This window comes from Panthera uncia, chromosome A2 (genome assembly GCF_023721935.1).
Source record: "Panthera uncia isolate 11264 chromosome A2, Puncia_PCG_1.0, whole genome shotgun sequence".
NCBI classification, from domain to species: Eukaryota; Metazoa; Chordata; class Mammalia; order Carnivora; family Felidae; genus Panthera; species Panthera uncia.
The window spans coordinates 62,012,533-62,030,863 of NC_064816.1; the positions used below are offsets into that span (position 1 = coordinate 62,012,533).

Below are 18,331 nucleotides of genomic sequence, written 5' to 3' on the forward strand. Positions count from 1 at the left end.
CTGGAGTGGGAGTGGGGGTGGGAGTGGGGATGGAGGGGGGGCCGGGACCCAGCCCCGCGCCCCGGCAAAGTTTGTGCGCGCGGTCCCGGAGTTGCGGTCGGACCGCACCGCGGGAGCCGGCGACCCGGCGGCGGAGGCTGGGGCGAAGGCGGCGCTTCCAGCTACGCGCCCGGGGTCCGCGTCCCGCTACGCGTCCGTCTGTGCGTCCCGCTCCCGGTCCCCCTCCGCGCCCGGACCCGCGCCCCGCTCCGAGTCCCTCTCCGCGCCCGGACCCGCGCCCCGCTCCGAGTCCCCCTCCGCGCCAGGCCGAGCGCCCGGCTCCGCGCCCCGCGCCCCCCGGGTCCCGCTCCGCGTTCCGGGGCAGCAAGCCGGGCGAGGGCAGGGCGGAGCGCGCGGGGCGGGGCGGCTGCGGGCCGGCGGAGCGGTCGGCCGGAGGGGTGCACCGCCCCCAAAGTTTGCGGAGCGCGGGCGGCCGCAGGTGGCGGGGCGCAGGGGCACGGCGCGGAGGGGGCCCAGGTGCGCGGCCCGTGGGCGGCGCTGTGCGCGCGGGGCGGCCGGCCGGCAGCGAGCGCGAAAACCGGGTCGGAGCCGGCGGAGGAGGGGGGGGGGGGGGGGGGGGGGGGGGAGGGTGGCGGAGAAATGGGGAACCGGGCGAGTGAGCAACTTCAGGAAGTCGTTGTGAAAGAAAGCTGGGAAGAGCCCGGCGGCCGAGTTAGCAGGGCGCTCTAACAAGTGCGTGCGCGGCCCGGGGCGGCGACTGCGGCCACGGTCCCCGGGTCCCCGCGCAGCGCCGCCGAGCCCGAGCCCGGCCGGGACCTTGGAGGTGGCGAGGCGGCCGGCCCCGGGCGAGCCCGGCGGGGCAGAGGGAGCCCCGGCCCCGAGGTTGCTGTTCGCGCCCGAGGATCGGTCTCGGCCCCCAAAGTGCGACGCACACGTCCACGTGAGTGTTTTCCAATTGAATTTCAGTAGGAAAACTCAGAGTAGCCGGTGGCTTAAAAAAAAAACAGAGAGGAAGAGAATGAAAAGACAAGGCAGTAATAGCTGTGATCCCTGCTTTCGCTCAGGTCCGCCTCTCCTTTCTGGGGATAGGGAGAGCGCTGACTTTTGTCAAAGCCTCCGCCGTCAACTTGTGCGGTGACCGAAGGCGCAGGGCCAGGCCGGCGTGGGACACTCGTGAGCCGCCCCGCTGTCACCACGGGGAGGACGGTCCAGCGCCCGTTGCATTTAAATTGATATGTACCTAGAGGTGACGGAAGCCAGGCTTTATAAAGTCACCCAGGGAGAGCTTTCTCTCCTGATCTCTGAGGGGCCAGCCTTTTGCTTGTCCTGAAAAACCATTAGATCGCGTCTGAACTTGCTTTCTGCCAAATGAAGAATTATCCCGGTCTGAAAAGTTAGTGGTTCCTTTGCTGACTGCAATTTTGGCGATTAGGTTTCCAAACGCCCTGGCAAGAAGGCGTCAGATTACTGGTGGGTGTATTTGAAAATGTATTTAAAAAAAAAATGGTCAAGGATCCTCGGTGATTCCGGAGGAACCTAGTGACGATGAGATTGTTTTTTCTTCCAATTTCGAGGCACAGAGTGTGACATGTGGAGAGCAGAAAGTCCGCAGCGTCTGGACAGGCATTGCCAACACTGTTTTCCTTCTCCCCGCCCAGGGCTGCAGCCGGCCCAGAGCGAATTCAAGGCAGCGTGCTTGGCTCAGCCAGCGTGCTGCTTGTTCCCCTCCCCTGCCTCCCCCCACCCCCATCTCTGCTCCCAGACACCTTGTTTTTGAACTTGGAGACTCAAACTTCTCTTGAAGAAAATATCTACTTGCCACCCAAACCAACTCCTGTTCAAGGAGAAAAATTTATGGAATTAGAAAATATGCAATGTGTACAATATTTCAACTTTCATAGAAATTGAAACGGTTGCAAAGATGGGTTCACTTGGTTTTGAGCTGAGAGGAGAGAGAAACCAGCAGGAAACGGTTGGAGCCTCTTGGATTTCTTTCTTTGTTTGGAGACGTTTGAGGGGGTCAATGGGATTCATCTTTCAAATGGAATTTTAAAGCTGCCGTTTGAGTATGTTTCGGTATTCCATGTGTCAGAATTGTTTCGGCGACAAATCAGATTATTTGGCAACGTGGCTAAAATTTTAAACAGTGACAAGTATCCGTGGCAGGAAGATTACCTGCTTACATCATAGGATATGCAGAACGTGTTAAAACAGAACTTGTGTGCACACATGTAAATAATGATGTCACGTCTTCAAATCCCATACAGTTCTGGCTTGATATCATGTATGTGATTTTAAAACTTTCCAGGAACGTATGTGTTGATACCTTTTTTACGTGGCAAAAAAAAAAAACAAAAACAAAAACAGAAAAACAAAAACGTGCTTCCCGGTCTTAAAGTCCACCCGGGTTGATGCGAGACCGTGTTATTGAGTTCAGTGGCCGTGCCATCTTCCCGTTTTGCTTCCTGGTGGTAGTTGAAGGCAGGGGCTCTGCAAATCCCAGCATGCTTGTTTGTTTAATTCACCAGCGTTTTCAGTGAAATGCTGCACCTTGAGGAATTAATTATACCTCCTCGGAATTCAGGAGCCTGGTGGCCATAATAGCCCAGTAGTGCGCTCTCGCGGGACAAGTTGGCGGGTCTGTAAAGAAAACTGTGCATGTGTGACGTTGGACGCTTTGGAGAAGTTGGTCCACAGCCTCGTGAGGGAAGGTAAACCGTGGCCGTCCGTGACACCGGTTCCTTTGTTGAGACATTAAGAGCTTGGTGAATTTCCTGGCCAAGAGGTCTGAAGCTCAGGCGTGCTGGGGGCCACCGTGTCTTTGTCACTTGGCGAGAGACTTAAGCGTTCGAGGATGATGGTTGTTTTGGGGGGATCCCCCCCCCCCTTGATTTGGATTTGTGTGTCTCATGTTTAGGTAATGCAGTTGCACATTGTCAACATACATGTCAAACTTTGGAAATTTGGGGGAACATGGTGGATGCCATGTGATGAAATGCCCCTACCCCCACACATACACGAGTCCCGTGTGTGCTTCAGGATCAGGTGTGCGTGAACAGATACAGGAAATAAAGAAATTCTGTGCGTCTCTGCACACACACACACACACACACACAGAGCTGGCGTGGAGAGGGAGGCATAGGGGCAGGGTGAGAGTTTTCACATCACACAGACCTGACGTGAGTAATAAAGCCCCTCCTTTTCGGTTCTGTTTGTTCGGTTGGTTTTTGCCTTTTACTAAAGCGCGATGGGTTTTCCTCTTTATGCTGTTGAGTTTAGACGTAAACGATGTCAGTACTTTGGGTGTCTGCCCAAGACTGTGTGTGCAGGTTACAGCTTTGCAGTGAACCCAGAATCCGTCAAGGATAACACCGTTTCATGGCTCGTGTGCGTTTTTTCCATCTTCTGAGCTTTGTGATTATGAAATCATTTCGCTACGAAATAAGTATTGGTTTCCGTTGCCTTATTCTAATGGAGATTCCCCCAGTGGCTCCGCACGGGGAACGAACCCAAGCCTCTTGTTGGTTCTCTGGCAACGCTTGTGATGTGTGAGGCTCACAGGCCTTCCTGGGGATTGTGCCTCGGGCTTCTGACCAGATGCTGCTTCTGTCTGGCCCCCGGTGCTTAAGGTTACTCCCCGTCTGGGGTGGGTCTGTTGATATTTTTTTTAATTTATTTTTTATTTATTTTTGAGAGAGAGAGAGAGCAAGCAAGCAGGGGAGGGGCAGACACACACACACACACACACACACACACACACACACACACAAGCTTCAAAGTCAGATAAGGTAGGAAAGAGCAGTGGGGCCCGTTGGGGACTCTCACACCCCAGACCCAACTCCAGCGACCGCAATGTGGCTGGTTCCCTGTGGAGACCCGAGGGGGCGGCGGTGCTCTGTGCAGTTTGAGAAACAACTCTGCACCCGGCTCCTCTCTCTGTGGCTCCCGTGACACCCGCCCTGCCAGGCTGTCGCTTTCATAGCTTTCCTCAGACGCGGTTTTTAAACGTTGTGTGCTACTCTGGCAAATGTCTTTAAGACATGATGGAACGTGAGGCGTGAGATGCTGTGTGGGGACGAGGACGAGTGAGAGGCAGCCAACCCAAAGCCGCTTTGCAGAAGTTCCTGTGGGGAGAGGGGGCAGGGCCACCTCTGTGTGTGTGTCGCTGGGGGGGGGGGGTCACCCCTGAGAAGGGCCCGCGGGGCACCGGCCGAGGCCTACACCTACAGGCCACGGCCTACAGGCTTCCGTTGGCTTTTTGTCCTTGTCTGACTTTGCTGTGATAAACAGGCCGCTGCCACAGGTGCCCCCAGTGACCCACCCGCAATGCTCTGTCAGACGTGGCGAAAGCCCAGACGGCCAGGCCTGGGGGCCTCTGTCTTGCCCGGTGCAGGTCTGGTCCTGTTTCCCTTCTCCCGTGTAGCCATGTCTGCCTTCGGGGAGCCCTCAATTCCTGTTGACTCAAAGAGCTCCCTCCGTCTTCCACCGCAAGCCTGTCAGCTCAGACGTCCTCATAATCTCTGAACCCGTTTTGGTCAGGACAGGAAGCGCAAGGCTCCCTTCCTGCCCGTGTTTTCCTGAGAGAAAACTATCTTCCCTCCTTTTTTGCATATTTGGCAAATGGTCCCACCTTTCTCTCCGCCCCAGTGGAGTGTGCAGGCGGTGGTGGAGGAGACGGGCCTCCACCCCGGGGGACAGCAGGGTCCCTCTCAGGCGGCTGAGTCGAGGGGACTCCACGCGGCCCAGGGTCCGAAGACCCCACCCCAGTCCTCAAAAGGCAGCGCTCGTAGGTCTCTGGGAGGCACGCGCTCACTGGTGAGTGCCCCACGCTTTCTCTGCTGCGCTTGCATAGACGGGGGGAGAGCCGGTGTGGCCCCTGCCCAGCCCCTGCCCCGCACCCCTGCACCACCTGTCTGGGGTGATGGAGAGCGTCATTATGCACCATTTGCACGCGCTGCTTTCAGGTGTTCCTGTGCCCCACCTCCTGATGGCTCGTGGCGCAGGGGCCACTGCTTAACGGATTGCCCAGAATGGGCCCTAATTAGTGGGAAAGTGCCTTCTTCATATTTTCTCACTCAAGTGTGCAATGATTCATTTTTCTCCGGCAATCAGCTCACTGCTAAAGGAAATCTGACTCTCTTCCTGCCGTTTTCGCGCCAAAAGTTAGCGTAATGGATATGGTGCCCAGCTGCCAGGCCGGGGGGCTCGGGGGGCCGTGGGATGTGAAGGGCGCACCCAGCATCCTTCCTCTGCCCTCCTTCCCTGCCCTCCCTCCGTCTTGCTTCTTTCTTGGGGGGGGGGGGTGGCTTGCAGAGGCTGTACAAACAACTGACAAAGAGCGGCATGAAGTATTTTTAAGCGCTCTTATCCATACCGAGGTGGGACTTTAAGCTCCGTTTTCGAGATCGCGCCGATATCAACCCTCCAAGGCGTTTTCTGGTCATTTGGAACAATTGCAGGTTGAGCCATGTGGGTCTGACTCCTTTCCAAAGCTAAGAGTTCCACCGTGGACATTGATTCGTCCGGTTTTTGGGGGGTGCTTTTTGGTCCTTGAGTCAGATTTTCGCTGGCAAACTCAGAGCAAATGAGATACCTCCTTAGCCCTAAGGTCGGTGGGGGGGGGGGATGTTTACTTTAGAATCTTCAGGAGAAATGAAAATGAGGAATTGATCTTTTATAAGCTTGTTCCTGAGACACTCTGAAATGTCCTCCAGGGTTTTAATGGAAAGGAGAGAGAGCCAGCGACCCCCCGGTGTGAGCCCCACTTTTAGCCTGAAAAACTGACCTTTTTCTCCTCCTTTGTGGCTGAGTTTTGTGTAGGGCGGAAAATTAAAGTGATATGCAAAGAGATCTACGGTGGAACCATATTGATAAATTGTGTATCCCACTTCATTAAACTGAAATCAGACCACTAATTATGGGAGGTTGTTAGAGAGATAAGGCAATTAATTCCCTTTTAAAACTCATTTGGAAATTTTGAGGGCTTTTCTACACGGGGCTTCCTGCTGCCTGGAGTTGTCCGTGTTTCCCTGGATTTCAGGAACCTCCAGCTTCATGTGGAGGAGGAGAGCCTTCTGAGAAAGAAAGGAAACTTGCTAAACAATAACAACAAACAACAAGATACTTAAAAGTGAAGCATTGAAAATAATTTATACTTACTTAAGGGCCGCAGAAAAATCTGGTTGTACTGTTCAAAATTAGCTCTCCTATGTTTTGCTGTCTGATGGACATGAGCATTTTCTGCCAAATTATAAATAAGGACGTGCCGATTTCTTTGTAGCCCTACAGAGGAGGAAGTTGTAAGCTTCTGTGAGGTTCTACTGATGACACCCCACACCCGGGTTTGCATGAGGACCTTGTAGGCCAAAGGTTGTGGATTACAGACTGGGCTCTAGGCGATCCTGGTTGGGCCTGATACCCGCCAGGAACGTGTGTTCATATGGACCTCGTCATTTGTGCAGGGCTCTTGGGCATATAACCCACGTCTGGGTTACAGCCCCACTGGGACCGACCTCTCGGTCTGTCCCAGAATAAAATGGACATCTAGAACTTTCCTTGCGAACTCGATCCAACTGAAGAGGCCACCGAGAACATTGAGCGGTCTTCTTGTCTGTAATTGTTGGGTGGATTGTCATAGCAGTCGTTCTCACCAAGTAACTGATATGTGTGTTCCCCCTTCTACTCTTCTCAGAAACGGCTTGGTCTGACTTCAGCGGAGATCGTTTGAGGTTGGGGGAGCGAGGTGAATTCTGGAGTCCTGCAGCTCCCGGGACACAGGCTAGGGTTCAAGGAACCGGGGTCTTGAATCCACATTCCGTGGGGTGTGGACGTAGTGGGAAAATGGGCACATAGGTGATTTTTTAACGCTTTTCGCAAAGTTGCCTCACTTTAAGTGATTTTACTTGATGATTTGTGGGTGTTGCCAAAAAGAACAGAGGAGCTCAGAATGTGTGTCTTCTTGCAGAGAGAATTTCCCTTTGGCCCGGAAACTCTGTGGCTTTAGTGGAGGGAGTCAGTCAGCAGGGTGTCTACATTCTCCTCCCTGGAGCCAGGAGGAAACAGCCCCTCTCTCTGGGCCAAGCAACGTTTTTCCATCTCAAGGAATAAGGGGTACCTGGAAGTCTGGGCAACCACGAGTCCCTCGACGTGTTTGCTCCGGAATACATTTTCTCTCCAGGTTCCTATGTACATTGGTAGATCTTGTCTCACTCCCAACCAGACAGCAGAGGCTAACCTGAAACGAGAAAAGGTTACAGTCCCTACCAGAATGTTCTCAGCGGGCAAATCAGCAGTGGCTCCCAGTTATTGCAAATAAACAGATGTGGGTGTATTTGTAAACAACCGGCCATGCCTGGGGAGATTTATCTCAGTGTACTTCCTTGGGTCTCAGTGGAATGTATCTTTCGCCAAGGCAGCTCACACAAGCCCTTCAATTTAAAAAAGTCTGGCGGTCTTGTAGTGTTACCATTTGGAGGAATGTTATGGGTATACAGCACAAGTGGATTTGCGTGTTCAGTTTTCATTTTGAGGTTCCACGTGTGTCCATGAAATGATCTACTAACACCTTAACTAAAGCCACTGCTAAGAGGACCAGAGAAGATACTGTTCTCTTTGCGAGGACAGCACTGGCAGTTGCTGAGTAAAACACTTAGTGAACATTGTAACTTTGTATTGATCCTTTTTTCTTTAAGTGAAAAAAATAACTTGAGAGGTGGGGGGCGGGCGCAATATAGGAACAGGAAAATGCTCCTCTGTTTCATCACTTTGTAATAAGAAATGACAAGACATCAGCACTCTTGGGAATATCGGTGCACATCATTATTTTGGGGCAGTTTTTATATTTTTTTAAAGGTGTAAATCTCATTTTTGTTGCACAGTCGCTGGCCATGCATGAAGGTCTTCTGAAATCGGGAAGAGGGTAGAAGAAAATGATTCTAAACTTAGATTTTTTTTTTTTTTTTTTTTTACTTAAGTGATGAAGCGAAGTGTAAAAAGCCATTTATATTTGAGGAAGCTGCTTAGGAAATGGCTTCTGAGGACAGTCAGAATTAGGAAAAGTCCTATAAAAGTGAATGTAAATTTTGAGTGTGAATGTCTCTGCCATGGTTGCCACATAAACAATGTTGGGAGTAGTTTGAGAGCCTGTGGTCTAGTGCTGGAACATTCTTTACTAGCCTCTTTCCCAGATCCTTTACAGTCTCTTCTCTGCATAGGAGAATCACATAATGCCAGAACCTTCTAGGGCCCCTAGAAATCCTGTGCAGGACCTGCTTTTGAGAGCAGATGGGTGAGCGTAGGGAACCGTCCCTCTAACTCTGCCTTCTCTATTTAAAAAAAAAAAATTCTAATGTAATGCAGTATCTCTCATCGTTCTTTATACCTCACTTGGAGACAGGTGGCTCCATGATGACATTTAGCAGTATTCTTGTGTTCTTTTCCCTTCTGCATTAAATATCTCCTTGCTGAGAATGTTTTCAAACAGCATGCTTTTTAGCTGTATTTTGAAAAGGCTTCTTCGGTCCCCCCCCCCCCCTTCCTCTTTTGCATACCAGTTCCTGCCCCAAAGGCGGGGGAGGTATGTGAGGACAGAGTTGCACATCTGAGCTAATTTGCCCTGAAAAAAGCAGGTTCACAGTAGAACGAACCACTGGAGGCATTTTCTGTGGCTCCGTTAAATATGGGGGAGGGGGAGCCCGGCGAAAGCCAAATTGGATTCCCTGCTGTCCTGTTGAAATCTTGTTTTTCATTGTTATTTGTGCCAGCAATACTCCGTGGAATAATCATGAAAATGTGTAGATTGGCAGCTAATTTTTGAAAAATGAAAAGAATCAGAAATGAAATAAGAGTGCCCGGAAGTTTTTATGCTCTCCTGACCTGTTTTGTCAAGTTGTTAGGAAAACCTATAAGGTCCCCCTGACCAGACACAAAGACCTCGCAGATTGCTTTAGCTTTCTCTTGGAACATTTCTTTTTTTACGATACAGTGTAATTCACAGTGATATGATAGATTTGCAAAAATAAAATCTACCCATCTGAAAATGAAAGGGCTCTCTCTGGGCAGGGATAATGGGTTTTATTAAAGAGGTCTGTGACCTAAGGCGTTTTAAATAGATTATAGGCTTGGCCCGTTTTCCCCACACACCCGCCCCCTTCAAAACAAGCGTCATTGATAAGGAAATAACCCCCAAATGTAAGTGTAATGCAATCTCACTCTTCAGGAGGGGGAAAAAACAAAGATCAACAGCATACATTTTATGCAATAAGCAGAATTTGACTTCACCGTGGAAGTTGTGGGATGAAGTCTGCCTTTACCTGCACAGTAGTACCAAGGACACACTTCTTTCCTGTTAGGACACAGGGAACGTCCACTCCTTGCTCGTTGTCCGTTTGAAATTTGGGACCACGAGCCCGGGCTCTGCGGTTCGCCCGGGCGGGAGTGAAAAACGCGTCTCCGTGGAGAGGTTGTGGGTTCGGATCAGCTCCGCTGTTGTGTTAGACGGGTGCCTTCGTGCGGGCTGCTGCATTATCAGCCTCAGTCTTCTCATCTATAGAAGGGAAATCATATACAGATCATGCGCGATGATTACAGTTGTACAGTGTAATCGCGAAGGTTACAGGTACACGTTTAACAAATGAACACTGCGCCAGACACATAAAACGGTGGACAAGGTAGACCAGGTGCCCACTCCCGTTGGCCTGTTAAGTGCCGTTGTCAGTTGCTTGAATAAAGCCATATCCATTTCTTTACTGCCTCTTCCTGGCACATATCAGGTACTCGAGAAATGTCGTGAAATGGCACTGGGCAGAAAGTCACCTCTGTGTATCAGGGGCGGGGAAAGGCATTGTTTTTATGTATGGATGCACTTTTAATTGGGGCATAATTGCAATGTAGCATTACATTCGTTTCCCATGGACAACATACCAATTCAATATTTGTGCATATTGCAAAGCGATCACCATGATAAGCATAGTGAACACTCCTCGCCACACAGGGCTCCAAAAAAATTCTGGTTTGCGCCACGAGGGCTTTTAAGATTTACTCCGTTGGCAACTTGCAAACAGGCAGGACAGTCTTATTAACAGCCTCTCGCTGCGCAGATATGGCATTTTCTTTAGTTTGTGTCCGTTGCTTGAACCACAGAGAACTGAGGGTTTTTTGTAAAGCTTGTGGAGGAGTTGTGTGAACCTGGGGAGCAGACTCATGCTGAGTGACCACCGGGGTTCGTCACGGCCAGTTGCGCATGCTGTGCACTTAGCCGTGCTGGAACAGCCATGACTTCGGGCTGCTGGAAAAGGAATCAAGTTGTGGTTCTGGACGGGCACCTAGCTTTTCATTTTGACTTCATTATGGGTGAGCACGGCGATTTCAGAGCAAATGATATGAAGGGAGGGGCTCATCTTCGGGAAAGGAAGGGGCACTTCAGGAGGCTGAGGACGGGGCTGGGGACCGCAGCCAGCCCTGCACACGTGACAGTGGCCCTTGAGGCTCCTTGTGGCTCTCGGGGCTGTTCTTGGGGCCACCTGCTCGCTTGCAGGTGGAAATGAGGACAGTACTGGAGACTTGCCCAGCTCCTGGCCCAGGAGCCACGACTGCCCAGGGCGGTTGGATGCATCTTCCCAGGGGACAGCCAGGTCCCCAGTCCATCGTGGGTGTGGAGGAAGGAAAGAAGGACAAGGGACAAGGTGGGGGGGGGGGTGTTTCCAAAGCTCCCTGTCCCCAGGGCTCCTTCACAGGGTGGCCCCAGCTGTAAGGCCATGTCTCCCCTGGCCTGGCTGCAGGAGCAGAAGTGTGCTGGGCCACCTTTGCTCCGTCTCTCAGCCCTTGTGTTTGCCCCTCTGCACCCCCTGCTTTCTAGAGTTGCTGATAGGCCAACTCCATGAAACCGAAACCAGGCAAGTCCTGTTGGAGCAGAGGGACCTGGGAGAGACAGAGACACAGACACAGAGAGGGAAGGGGAGGGAGGGAGAGACAGCAAGCGGTGTTAGGCTCAGTGACCGCTCCAGAGAGGGAGATGGCCGTGGGCAGTGGCTTCTGACAGCAGGCTCTGCCCCCCACCCCCGGAGGGACAGCCCCCGACGTCGCTGTCACGCTGGCCTCCACTTATCTCCGCATCTGTTTCCCCTTGTGCAAGATTCAGAGCCACTGGCTCCAAAGACACAATAAGAGCATTCAGGGCCCTAAAAACTGCCCAGGCGATGGGTGTTTGCTGCTGTGGTGTTTTCTGCCGTCGATCGGTTCAGAAGTTCAGGTGTCTGGGTATCCCCGGGCAGAGTAGAAAATCACAGTTGACTTCTGTGAAATAATCGTTCCCTCTGGCTTCTCCCTCCGCAGACCTACGATCCTGGTTTTTGTGTAGGTGCCGGTTCCCGAAAACAAGTTGTTGATCCGCTTGTGTGATGAACCCCTCTTTCTGATCGTGAGCTCCTTCGTGGCGGAGACCCTGTCCAGCCCGAGCTCTCTGCTTTGCACTTGACGCTGGACACAGACAGTGTCCATGTGGGAGAAGACGTCCAGGAAGCTGTCTGAAAATGAGTGCAGAGCCCCGCCCCCCCCAGACACGCATGCCCCCCCCAGCTGCCCCTCTGTCATCTCGGGTCTTGGAGGGGACGGAATTTCCTCGCCCTCACATCAGTTTCCCATCGCTGAATGATTTGTCTGATCTTTGCCTGAAAACAGTCACTTTTACCAAAAAAAAAAAAAAAAAGTCACGACTGTTCCATCCCAAGAGATGCAAATTTGGACTTTGGGGAAGTTTGAAGGAGCTGGTCAAGTCCCCCCATGTCCCCCTCCCCGTGTGATGGCAAGCAAGCCCGGCTGCAGAATTCACGGGGCGTGGGCCCTGTCCCCGAATTGTCAAGAAAGTCAAAGCAGTGGTAACAAGCCGACATTAGTCTTGAGCAAGGGGGCCACACGCCCACGCGGAGCAGGATTCATTCAGACTGTGTTTGAAAATCTAGGTGGTGCTGATTACCCAGTGGAGTTACACATAGTGGGGGTGGGGGTGGGGGTGGACATTTAGCGAAAATGGAAACAGGCGTGTTGACACAGATTCCCCGTCCTCTGCTCAGTGTCGCCGGCCCCCAGAACACCCGCCGTCCTGAGTGTGCAGACGGCTGCTGGGATGGGGCTGCCTCCTGGAGGGGACACACAGGACACACAGGTGAGGTGACTGCCTAGGGCAGACCTTTCCGGCCCAGCAGAGCCTGGTCTGGGCCTCAGACCCTCTGTTTTCTGCTTTGTGGCACCTGTCACACCTCCTGCCTGAACCGCCAGACCCACAACGGGGGACCTGATGTGAATGGATTCTGGCCCTGGCCTCAAACCCAGAGGGTCTCCCTCTCTGCCGCCACCATGAGGGAGGACGCCTTCTCCCTGAGAGCCAAGGTGGGGAGCCATCTATGGGGCTTTAGGAAACAGTCTGTCCTTTGCTTGGAAATAGCTTGACTCTACAGTAGGATGCTGGATAAATCAGTTCCCACAGCTGAGCTGTGCGTAGCCATTGAAATGAGGGCGTTGATGTAGATTTGCAAAATACAAAAAATAGGTGTAGGATGAAATGAAAAAAAAAATTCACAGCAGTATATTTGGAATAAGTTTAGTGTCCTGTTTTTGTCCAGTGCTCTGTGTGTGTATACAAACACACATACACAGATGCACAAAACTGAGTAGTCTTAAGTGGTAGGAGTTATGGGCATTTTCTTGCCTTTATGAAAAAAGAAGTTGAAAAAAATGGGTCACTTGCATAGCAAGAAGATTCTAAGTCAACATTCTACAAATTTTGTTGTTAGACTAGTAGTTGCTGCAAGATTTATTTAGACTAGTGTTTATTTACTTATTTATTTTAATGTTTATTTATTTTGCGGGGTGGGGGGGGAGAGCAGGGGAGGGGCAGAAAGAGAGGGAGACACAGAATCCGAAGCAGGCTTCAGGCTCCGAGCTGTCAGCACAGGGCCCAACTCGGGGCTCAAACCCACGAACCGTGAGATTGTGACCTGAGCCGAAGTCGGATGCTCAACCAACTGAGCCACCCAGGTGCCCCTATACTTTCTTTTTTTAAAATGTTTATTTATTTTTGAGAGAGAGACAGAGACAGAGTGCAAGCAGGGGAGGGGCGGAGAGAGAGGGGGACACAGAATCGGAAGCAGGCTCTAGGCTCCAAGCTGTCAGCACAGAGCCCAACTCGGGGCTCGAACCCACAAACTGTGAGATCGTGACCTGAACCGAAATCAGACGCTTAACCGACTGAGCCACCCAGGCGCCCCCATACTTTTTTTTTTTTTATCAGGAATCTGTCTCTGGCACCTAGACTAGTGTTTATTTAGAAGAGTATTTGTTACAACAAGGTGTCCCCCACTCATGCCAGGGACATTTCAAGACTGGTCTGTGTGATTCCACAATAAAAGACCATACTCGCCTTCAGAAAACAGGACCTCACCTTAATGCTGTATAAAGATTCGAGATTTTTCTCAACCGTGTGTGTCTTGTTTCTACGTAGTCGTCTTGGTGGTTTCCAAAGAATCATAGAGTTTTGCCTGTTTAACATGGAAGACTGTGGCACCTTAGATGCTCTGGGTTTGCTTCTGGGTTTGCTTCTGGGGCCCGTGTGTTTGGTTCCGGCCTGCTTGTGGGCCCTTAGTCTTGGGGCTGAAATACATGTGGGCCACGAGCCTTTTTCCCTTCTGTGGTCAGCGGCAGTAACCGTGCACCGCACGCCGGCCTGGAAAATTCCTGTCACAATTCAGACGCATTCAGTGGCTCTCAGAAATAGTTGAAAACCCCTCCCCGTCCAGAAAAAAAAAAAAAAAAAGTGATAGTCATTCGTGTCTTCTTCGTGACTAGTACTGATACTATAGAAATTGAAAATATGGATTCTGCGCACGCCGTATAGGCATCTATGTATTGATCTGCACGCCTAAATTTGCCCCTGCCTGCGTAGTCTCAGCCGAACTGGAGAGGGCAAGGTCCCCTGAATTCTCCATCAGTGTCCGGGTCGGCTGAAGACTGGCCTCCTGGCTCAGATCCACACACCTGAACCCAAGAGACAGAGGTGTGGTCCCCCCCGAACCAGAGGTGGCCTCATTTAGACTCATCAGATAGACTCAGTTTGTTGCTTAGAGAAGGCTCTGTCCCGAGCTGTCCAGCAGAGCGTAAATGAGCAGATTTGGTCGAGGTCCCCTCCTGGTGGCCACAGCTTTCCTACCCAAGGGGCCTCCAGGTGTCCCCTCCTAGGGCTCCCCAGACCTCCGAGGTCAGGCCAGGGCCGACGGGGGCTGACCCCTGCCCGGTGCGCCTGGCAGAGCCTTCCCTGTCACCCTCCAGGATGGCTCTTCCCGCTTGGTTTTCTCTTCCTACACCAATCTGAGGAGCCCAGCCATGTGTCAGCAAAGAGGAAGGTTTGGGGGCTGCCCCAGCCCCGTCTTGCTGCCCTCGTGAGCCTCACTTCCTGCGTGAGCGCGCTGGCGATGTCTGAGGCAGGGTCCCTGAAAGAGTGGGGACAAAGACGGAAGCAGCCGCGTTGCCCATCTGCCAGGCTGGAGGTGTATTCATTATTGATGGAGGGAGGACGAGAGCCGCTCAGATATGCAGCCCTGCCTGGGTAAATGAGACATTCTTCAGCAAATTGCTTCGTTTTTTGATTGCTGAGTGTATGCGTGTCACCAAGCTGACTCAAGGTTCATCGATGCATGCTCAGTAAATTAGAAAGAACATAACTATGGATCAGCCAAGAGAATGAATTCTGTGCCTACAATGACCCAGGGCCATTTAATTTTCTGCTTAATTTTGTTGCAGTCAGTTTGCATTTTGGGTTATTATGCAGTAGGAAATTAACAATAAATAACAAATTTGGTCCTCCTGTGCTTGTAATGATATTTTTATCAATCTTTGTAATGCTGTTTTTAAAAGGATCAAGGTCTGTGCCAGTCTGATACTCCAGCAAGTATGTGAGGAGGAAAATGCATTCTTCTTGGTAGATAACCTTGTTGTTAAACGCATAGAGCTTCTCTCGCTCTCGCTCTCGCTCTCGCTCTCTTCATATCTTATTAGTAATTTGCTTTAAACTAAAATCCCTTCCTCTTCTTTCTCAGATAACCTGAGGACAATGGACGCTGATGAGAGTCGAGACATGTCCCGAGTTTCAGGTGAGACCCTTGTGGGATATACTTGGATGGGAGGCCTGTGAGGACGGCTCCGCTGGGTGCCAGGAGCCCAGGTGGTCGCCGAGCTCCCAAGAGAGGAAGACAGGCTTTCCTGCCGGAGGAAAGACCAGCGTGGAACTGGGGTCCATGTTTTCTGCTAACTCTTAGAGTTCATCCCAGTTTGAGAACCTCAACAGAAAAATCTCCCAGATAAAATTAGTTTTCCTATGAAATCCAAGAGCAACCTGGAAAGGGTTCCATATAGGTTGATACTCTTTGGGAGGGTGGGGGGAAGGAAGTGACTGCTTGATCTGCTCTAGACCCCAAACCCATGCCAAGGGTGGTGTTTGAGAGGGAGAACGGGAGAAAGACAGCTGGAAAACACAATTTAGAGTATCTGTTAAGCTTTGCTCCCCTTTGCTGAACATTTTTTCGAGCCATATTGGATGTGGCTCTTCTCATCATGGGGACCCAGGACGTGGAGTGGTCAGTATTGGGAGGTGAGGCCCAAGGGCCTATCACACACTGTCCCACTAGGCAGTGTTGGACAGGATGACCCATCAGCCCGTCCGGCAAAGCCTGTGTGGCTCCCGTGTTCCTAGGCGTGGGAAGCCCACCCTCTGTCTGGCCCTGTGTCTGGGCTTTGGGTTTTCAGTATTTTACCTTTTAGAACCTGCCAGGCTCATGGCCAATCCTGGGGTTGGCGTCTATGGGAGAATGGCCTGTCCTTGGCGGCTTGGCTGACCTGCCCCCACCCGTTTACAAGTTTTTATTGAATTCTGCGTCTCGGGACCAAACGTGTGACTCCTGCCCCACTTGGTGGATGTTCGCCCACTGGAGAGTGTGCAGGAGAGAAGGTTCGAGTTCACGCCGCAATCCCAGACGTCTCCTGCCTCCCCTGGCCCAGCTCCTCCCGTCATCCCATCACTTGGCAAGCGTGGACTTAAACTCCCCAGGCTACCGAGAACAAGGCCAAGGCTAGCTTGTCGGCCCAGCCGTGTAGGAGCGTCACGTACGTGGGCGGAAGTGAGAACTGGCTGGCAGTTTGGCATTTCCCTGTGTGAACTACGTGGTACTGAAGGAGTTCTTTGTAGAGTTGCACCCACGAGCGGGCAGGGAGTTGACCCAGACGCTCCCTGCAGCGCTGATGCTAATGTCTAAAAACTTGGGCACACGGGCACACTGATTCAAACCTCTCTTGTGAACAAGGATGATGCCAAACTTTCATACTGGAACAGGCCCAAGACACGTGCCCAAGTGAAAGCGGCGTTCAAGACAGTACGCAAAGCGGGATCCATTCTGTGAAATGAAAACAAATCACACACACACACACACACACACACACACACACACGCGCGCGCACTCAATCTACATGTTTGCATGTTGAGGAAAATTCTGGAGGGATAGTTAGCAATCTAGACTTCCCCTCTGGAGCTTGGTGATGGGAAGGAGGTCGGGCTGTGGAGGAAGAAAAGGGAACCTTTACATCTTTATAGGCTTTTTATCTACTATCTTGCTATCTTTAAGGTCTGTTTGCATTTATGTCTCTCAGACACTTTCCTTGATTCTGAAACAGGAATACAACAACAGAAACAACAGAGGGGGAAAAAAAAAGATTGGCTCTTGGAAACCTCCCATTGGCCTGGGGAAGCGGGTCCCACCCAGGATTGCCAGAGGCCTCAGGGAGAGGGAATTAGCTTGTCAAAAACGCAGGATGTTAAAAACTTCCATAGGCCAAGAGACCCTTTCATTGTTTCTGATTTCTCTTGGGTAACTTCTTTTCTTTTTAAGTTTATTTGTTTATTTTGAGAGAGAGAGTCCCAAGCAGGTTCCGAACTGTCAGCACAGAGCCCGACGCAGGGCTCAAACCCACAAACTGTGAGATCATGACCTGAGCCGAAGTCAGACGCCCAACCGACTGAGCCCCCCAGGTACCCCTCACTTAGGTAGCTTCTAAGGTGACACATGAATGAAGCCTCTGTCCTTTGAGGTCCCAGAGCCACAGCTGAAGGCCCTGACCCAGGTGGGCATCTCCAGAGTGTTTTGTCTCATATCTTGTCAACAACGATATCAAAAGCCTTGTTTTCCTCTCATTGTTTTCTTGCCCTTTACCATGATGCAAAACACTCAGTTTTTCTGGTTGCTGGCTTTTGAAAGTGGGCATTGGGGGAGGGGTGCAAGAATGAAGGGAGTCCCGTGGCCCAGGAAGGCCTGAAAAAGGAAACGCCTCTGTGGTCGAGAAGATTCCAGATTTGGTCTGAAATGTAGTCTGTATACACTCAGCAGAGGAAATGCTCCTTCCAAAACACGAATGGTGTAACTGGCAGCATTCTAAACAGCGAGCAGAGCATCTGAAGGGTTGTGCCATTTTCCCGAAAGATGGGAAGGACACTTTCTGCTTCTTGCTGGTTCTCCAATTCACACCTAATCACGTCGCTTTTTCTCTCCCATTTCTGAAATTGAGGATAGTGACAGGTAGCTGTGGAATAAGGATGTACATTTAGTCAAACGGGAGTTGACATTCTCGATACGCTGAGGAACGTGTTAGTGAATCACCCTCTTTTCCCATAAAATTCTTCAATGTCAGGTTCTGTCTACAGGAAAGAAAAAACATAGACTTTCCAGGTTGAACCCTACGAAGTTGCCAGTTTCCTGGGTTCAAAAATGTTCCACCATTGGCGGTGCCATGGGGGGTCAGCCTAGTATCTGTGAAATATTCACTTGAAAATCAAAGAAATTCTCAATGTCGGATGTTTTTTCAAACTGCCTCGTTCTTTTTTGCTGGGGTTTTTTCCTAAATGTGGACTGAGCCCTGGTCAATGGGGTCTTGAGAGTAGATACTCAGTAATGTTACTGACTCACACCCACGATTTGAGACCAGGTTACTGAGCAGGCTTAGCAGACAGTCTGCACGAGCAGTCTCTCCCTAACTTTAAAAAATAATTTTTTTTAATGTTTACTTATTTTTGAGAGAGAGAGAGAGAGAGAGAGAGAGAGAGAGAGAGCGCACACAAGTTGGGGAGGGGCAGAAAGAGAGAGAGAGACACAGAATCCAAAGCAGGCTCCAGGCTCTGAGCTGTCAGCACAGAACCCCATGCGGGGCTTGAACTCACGAACCGTGAGATCATGACCTGAGCCAAAGTCAGACACTTAACTTACTGAGCCTCCCAGGCACCGCCGGGCTCTCCCTAACT

At 51.2% G+C, this 18,331-nt stretch overlaps 1 protein-coding gene across 21 annotated transcripts in view; it reads left to right on the forward strand.

Annotated features, from left to right (window-relative positions):
- Window positions 1-622: 622 nt before the first annotated feature.
- The window catches only part of IKZF1 (IKAROS family zinc finger 1), a 101,300-nt gene continuing 83,591 nt past the window's right edge, over window positions 623-18,331 (forward strand). For 15 of the 21 annotated variants that reach the window (XM_049641239.1, XM_049641243.1, XM_049641250.1 and 12 more), the window contains exons 1-2: window positions 623-940; window positions 15,087-15,140. In XM_049641239.1, the coding sequence (XP_049497196.1) occupies window positions 15,101-15,140 (40 nt within the window). In that variant the 5' untranslated portion in view covers window positions 623-940; window positions 15,087-15,100. The other 6 variants (XM_049641240.1, XM_049641246.1, XM_049641241.1 and 3 more) reach the window with 5 other exon arrangements.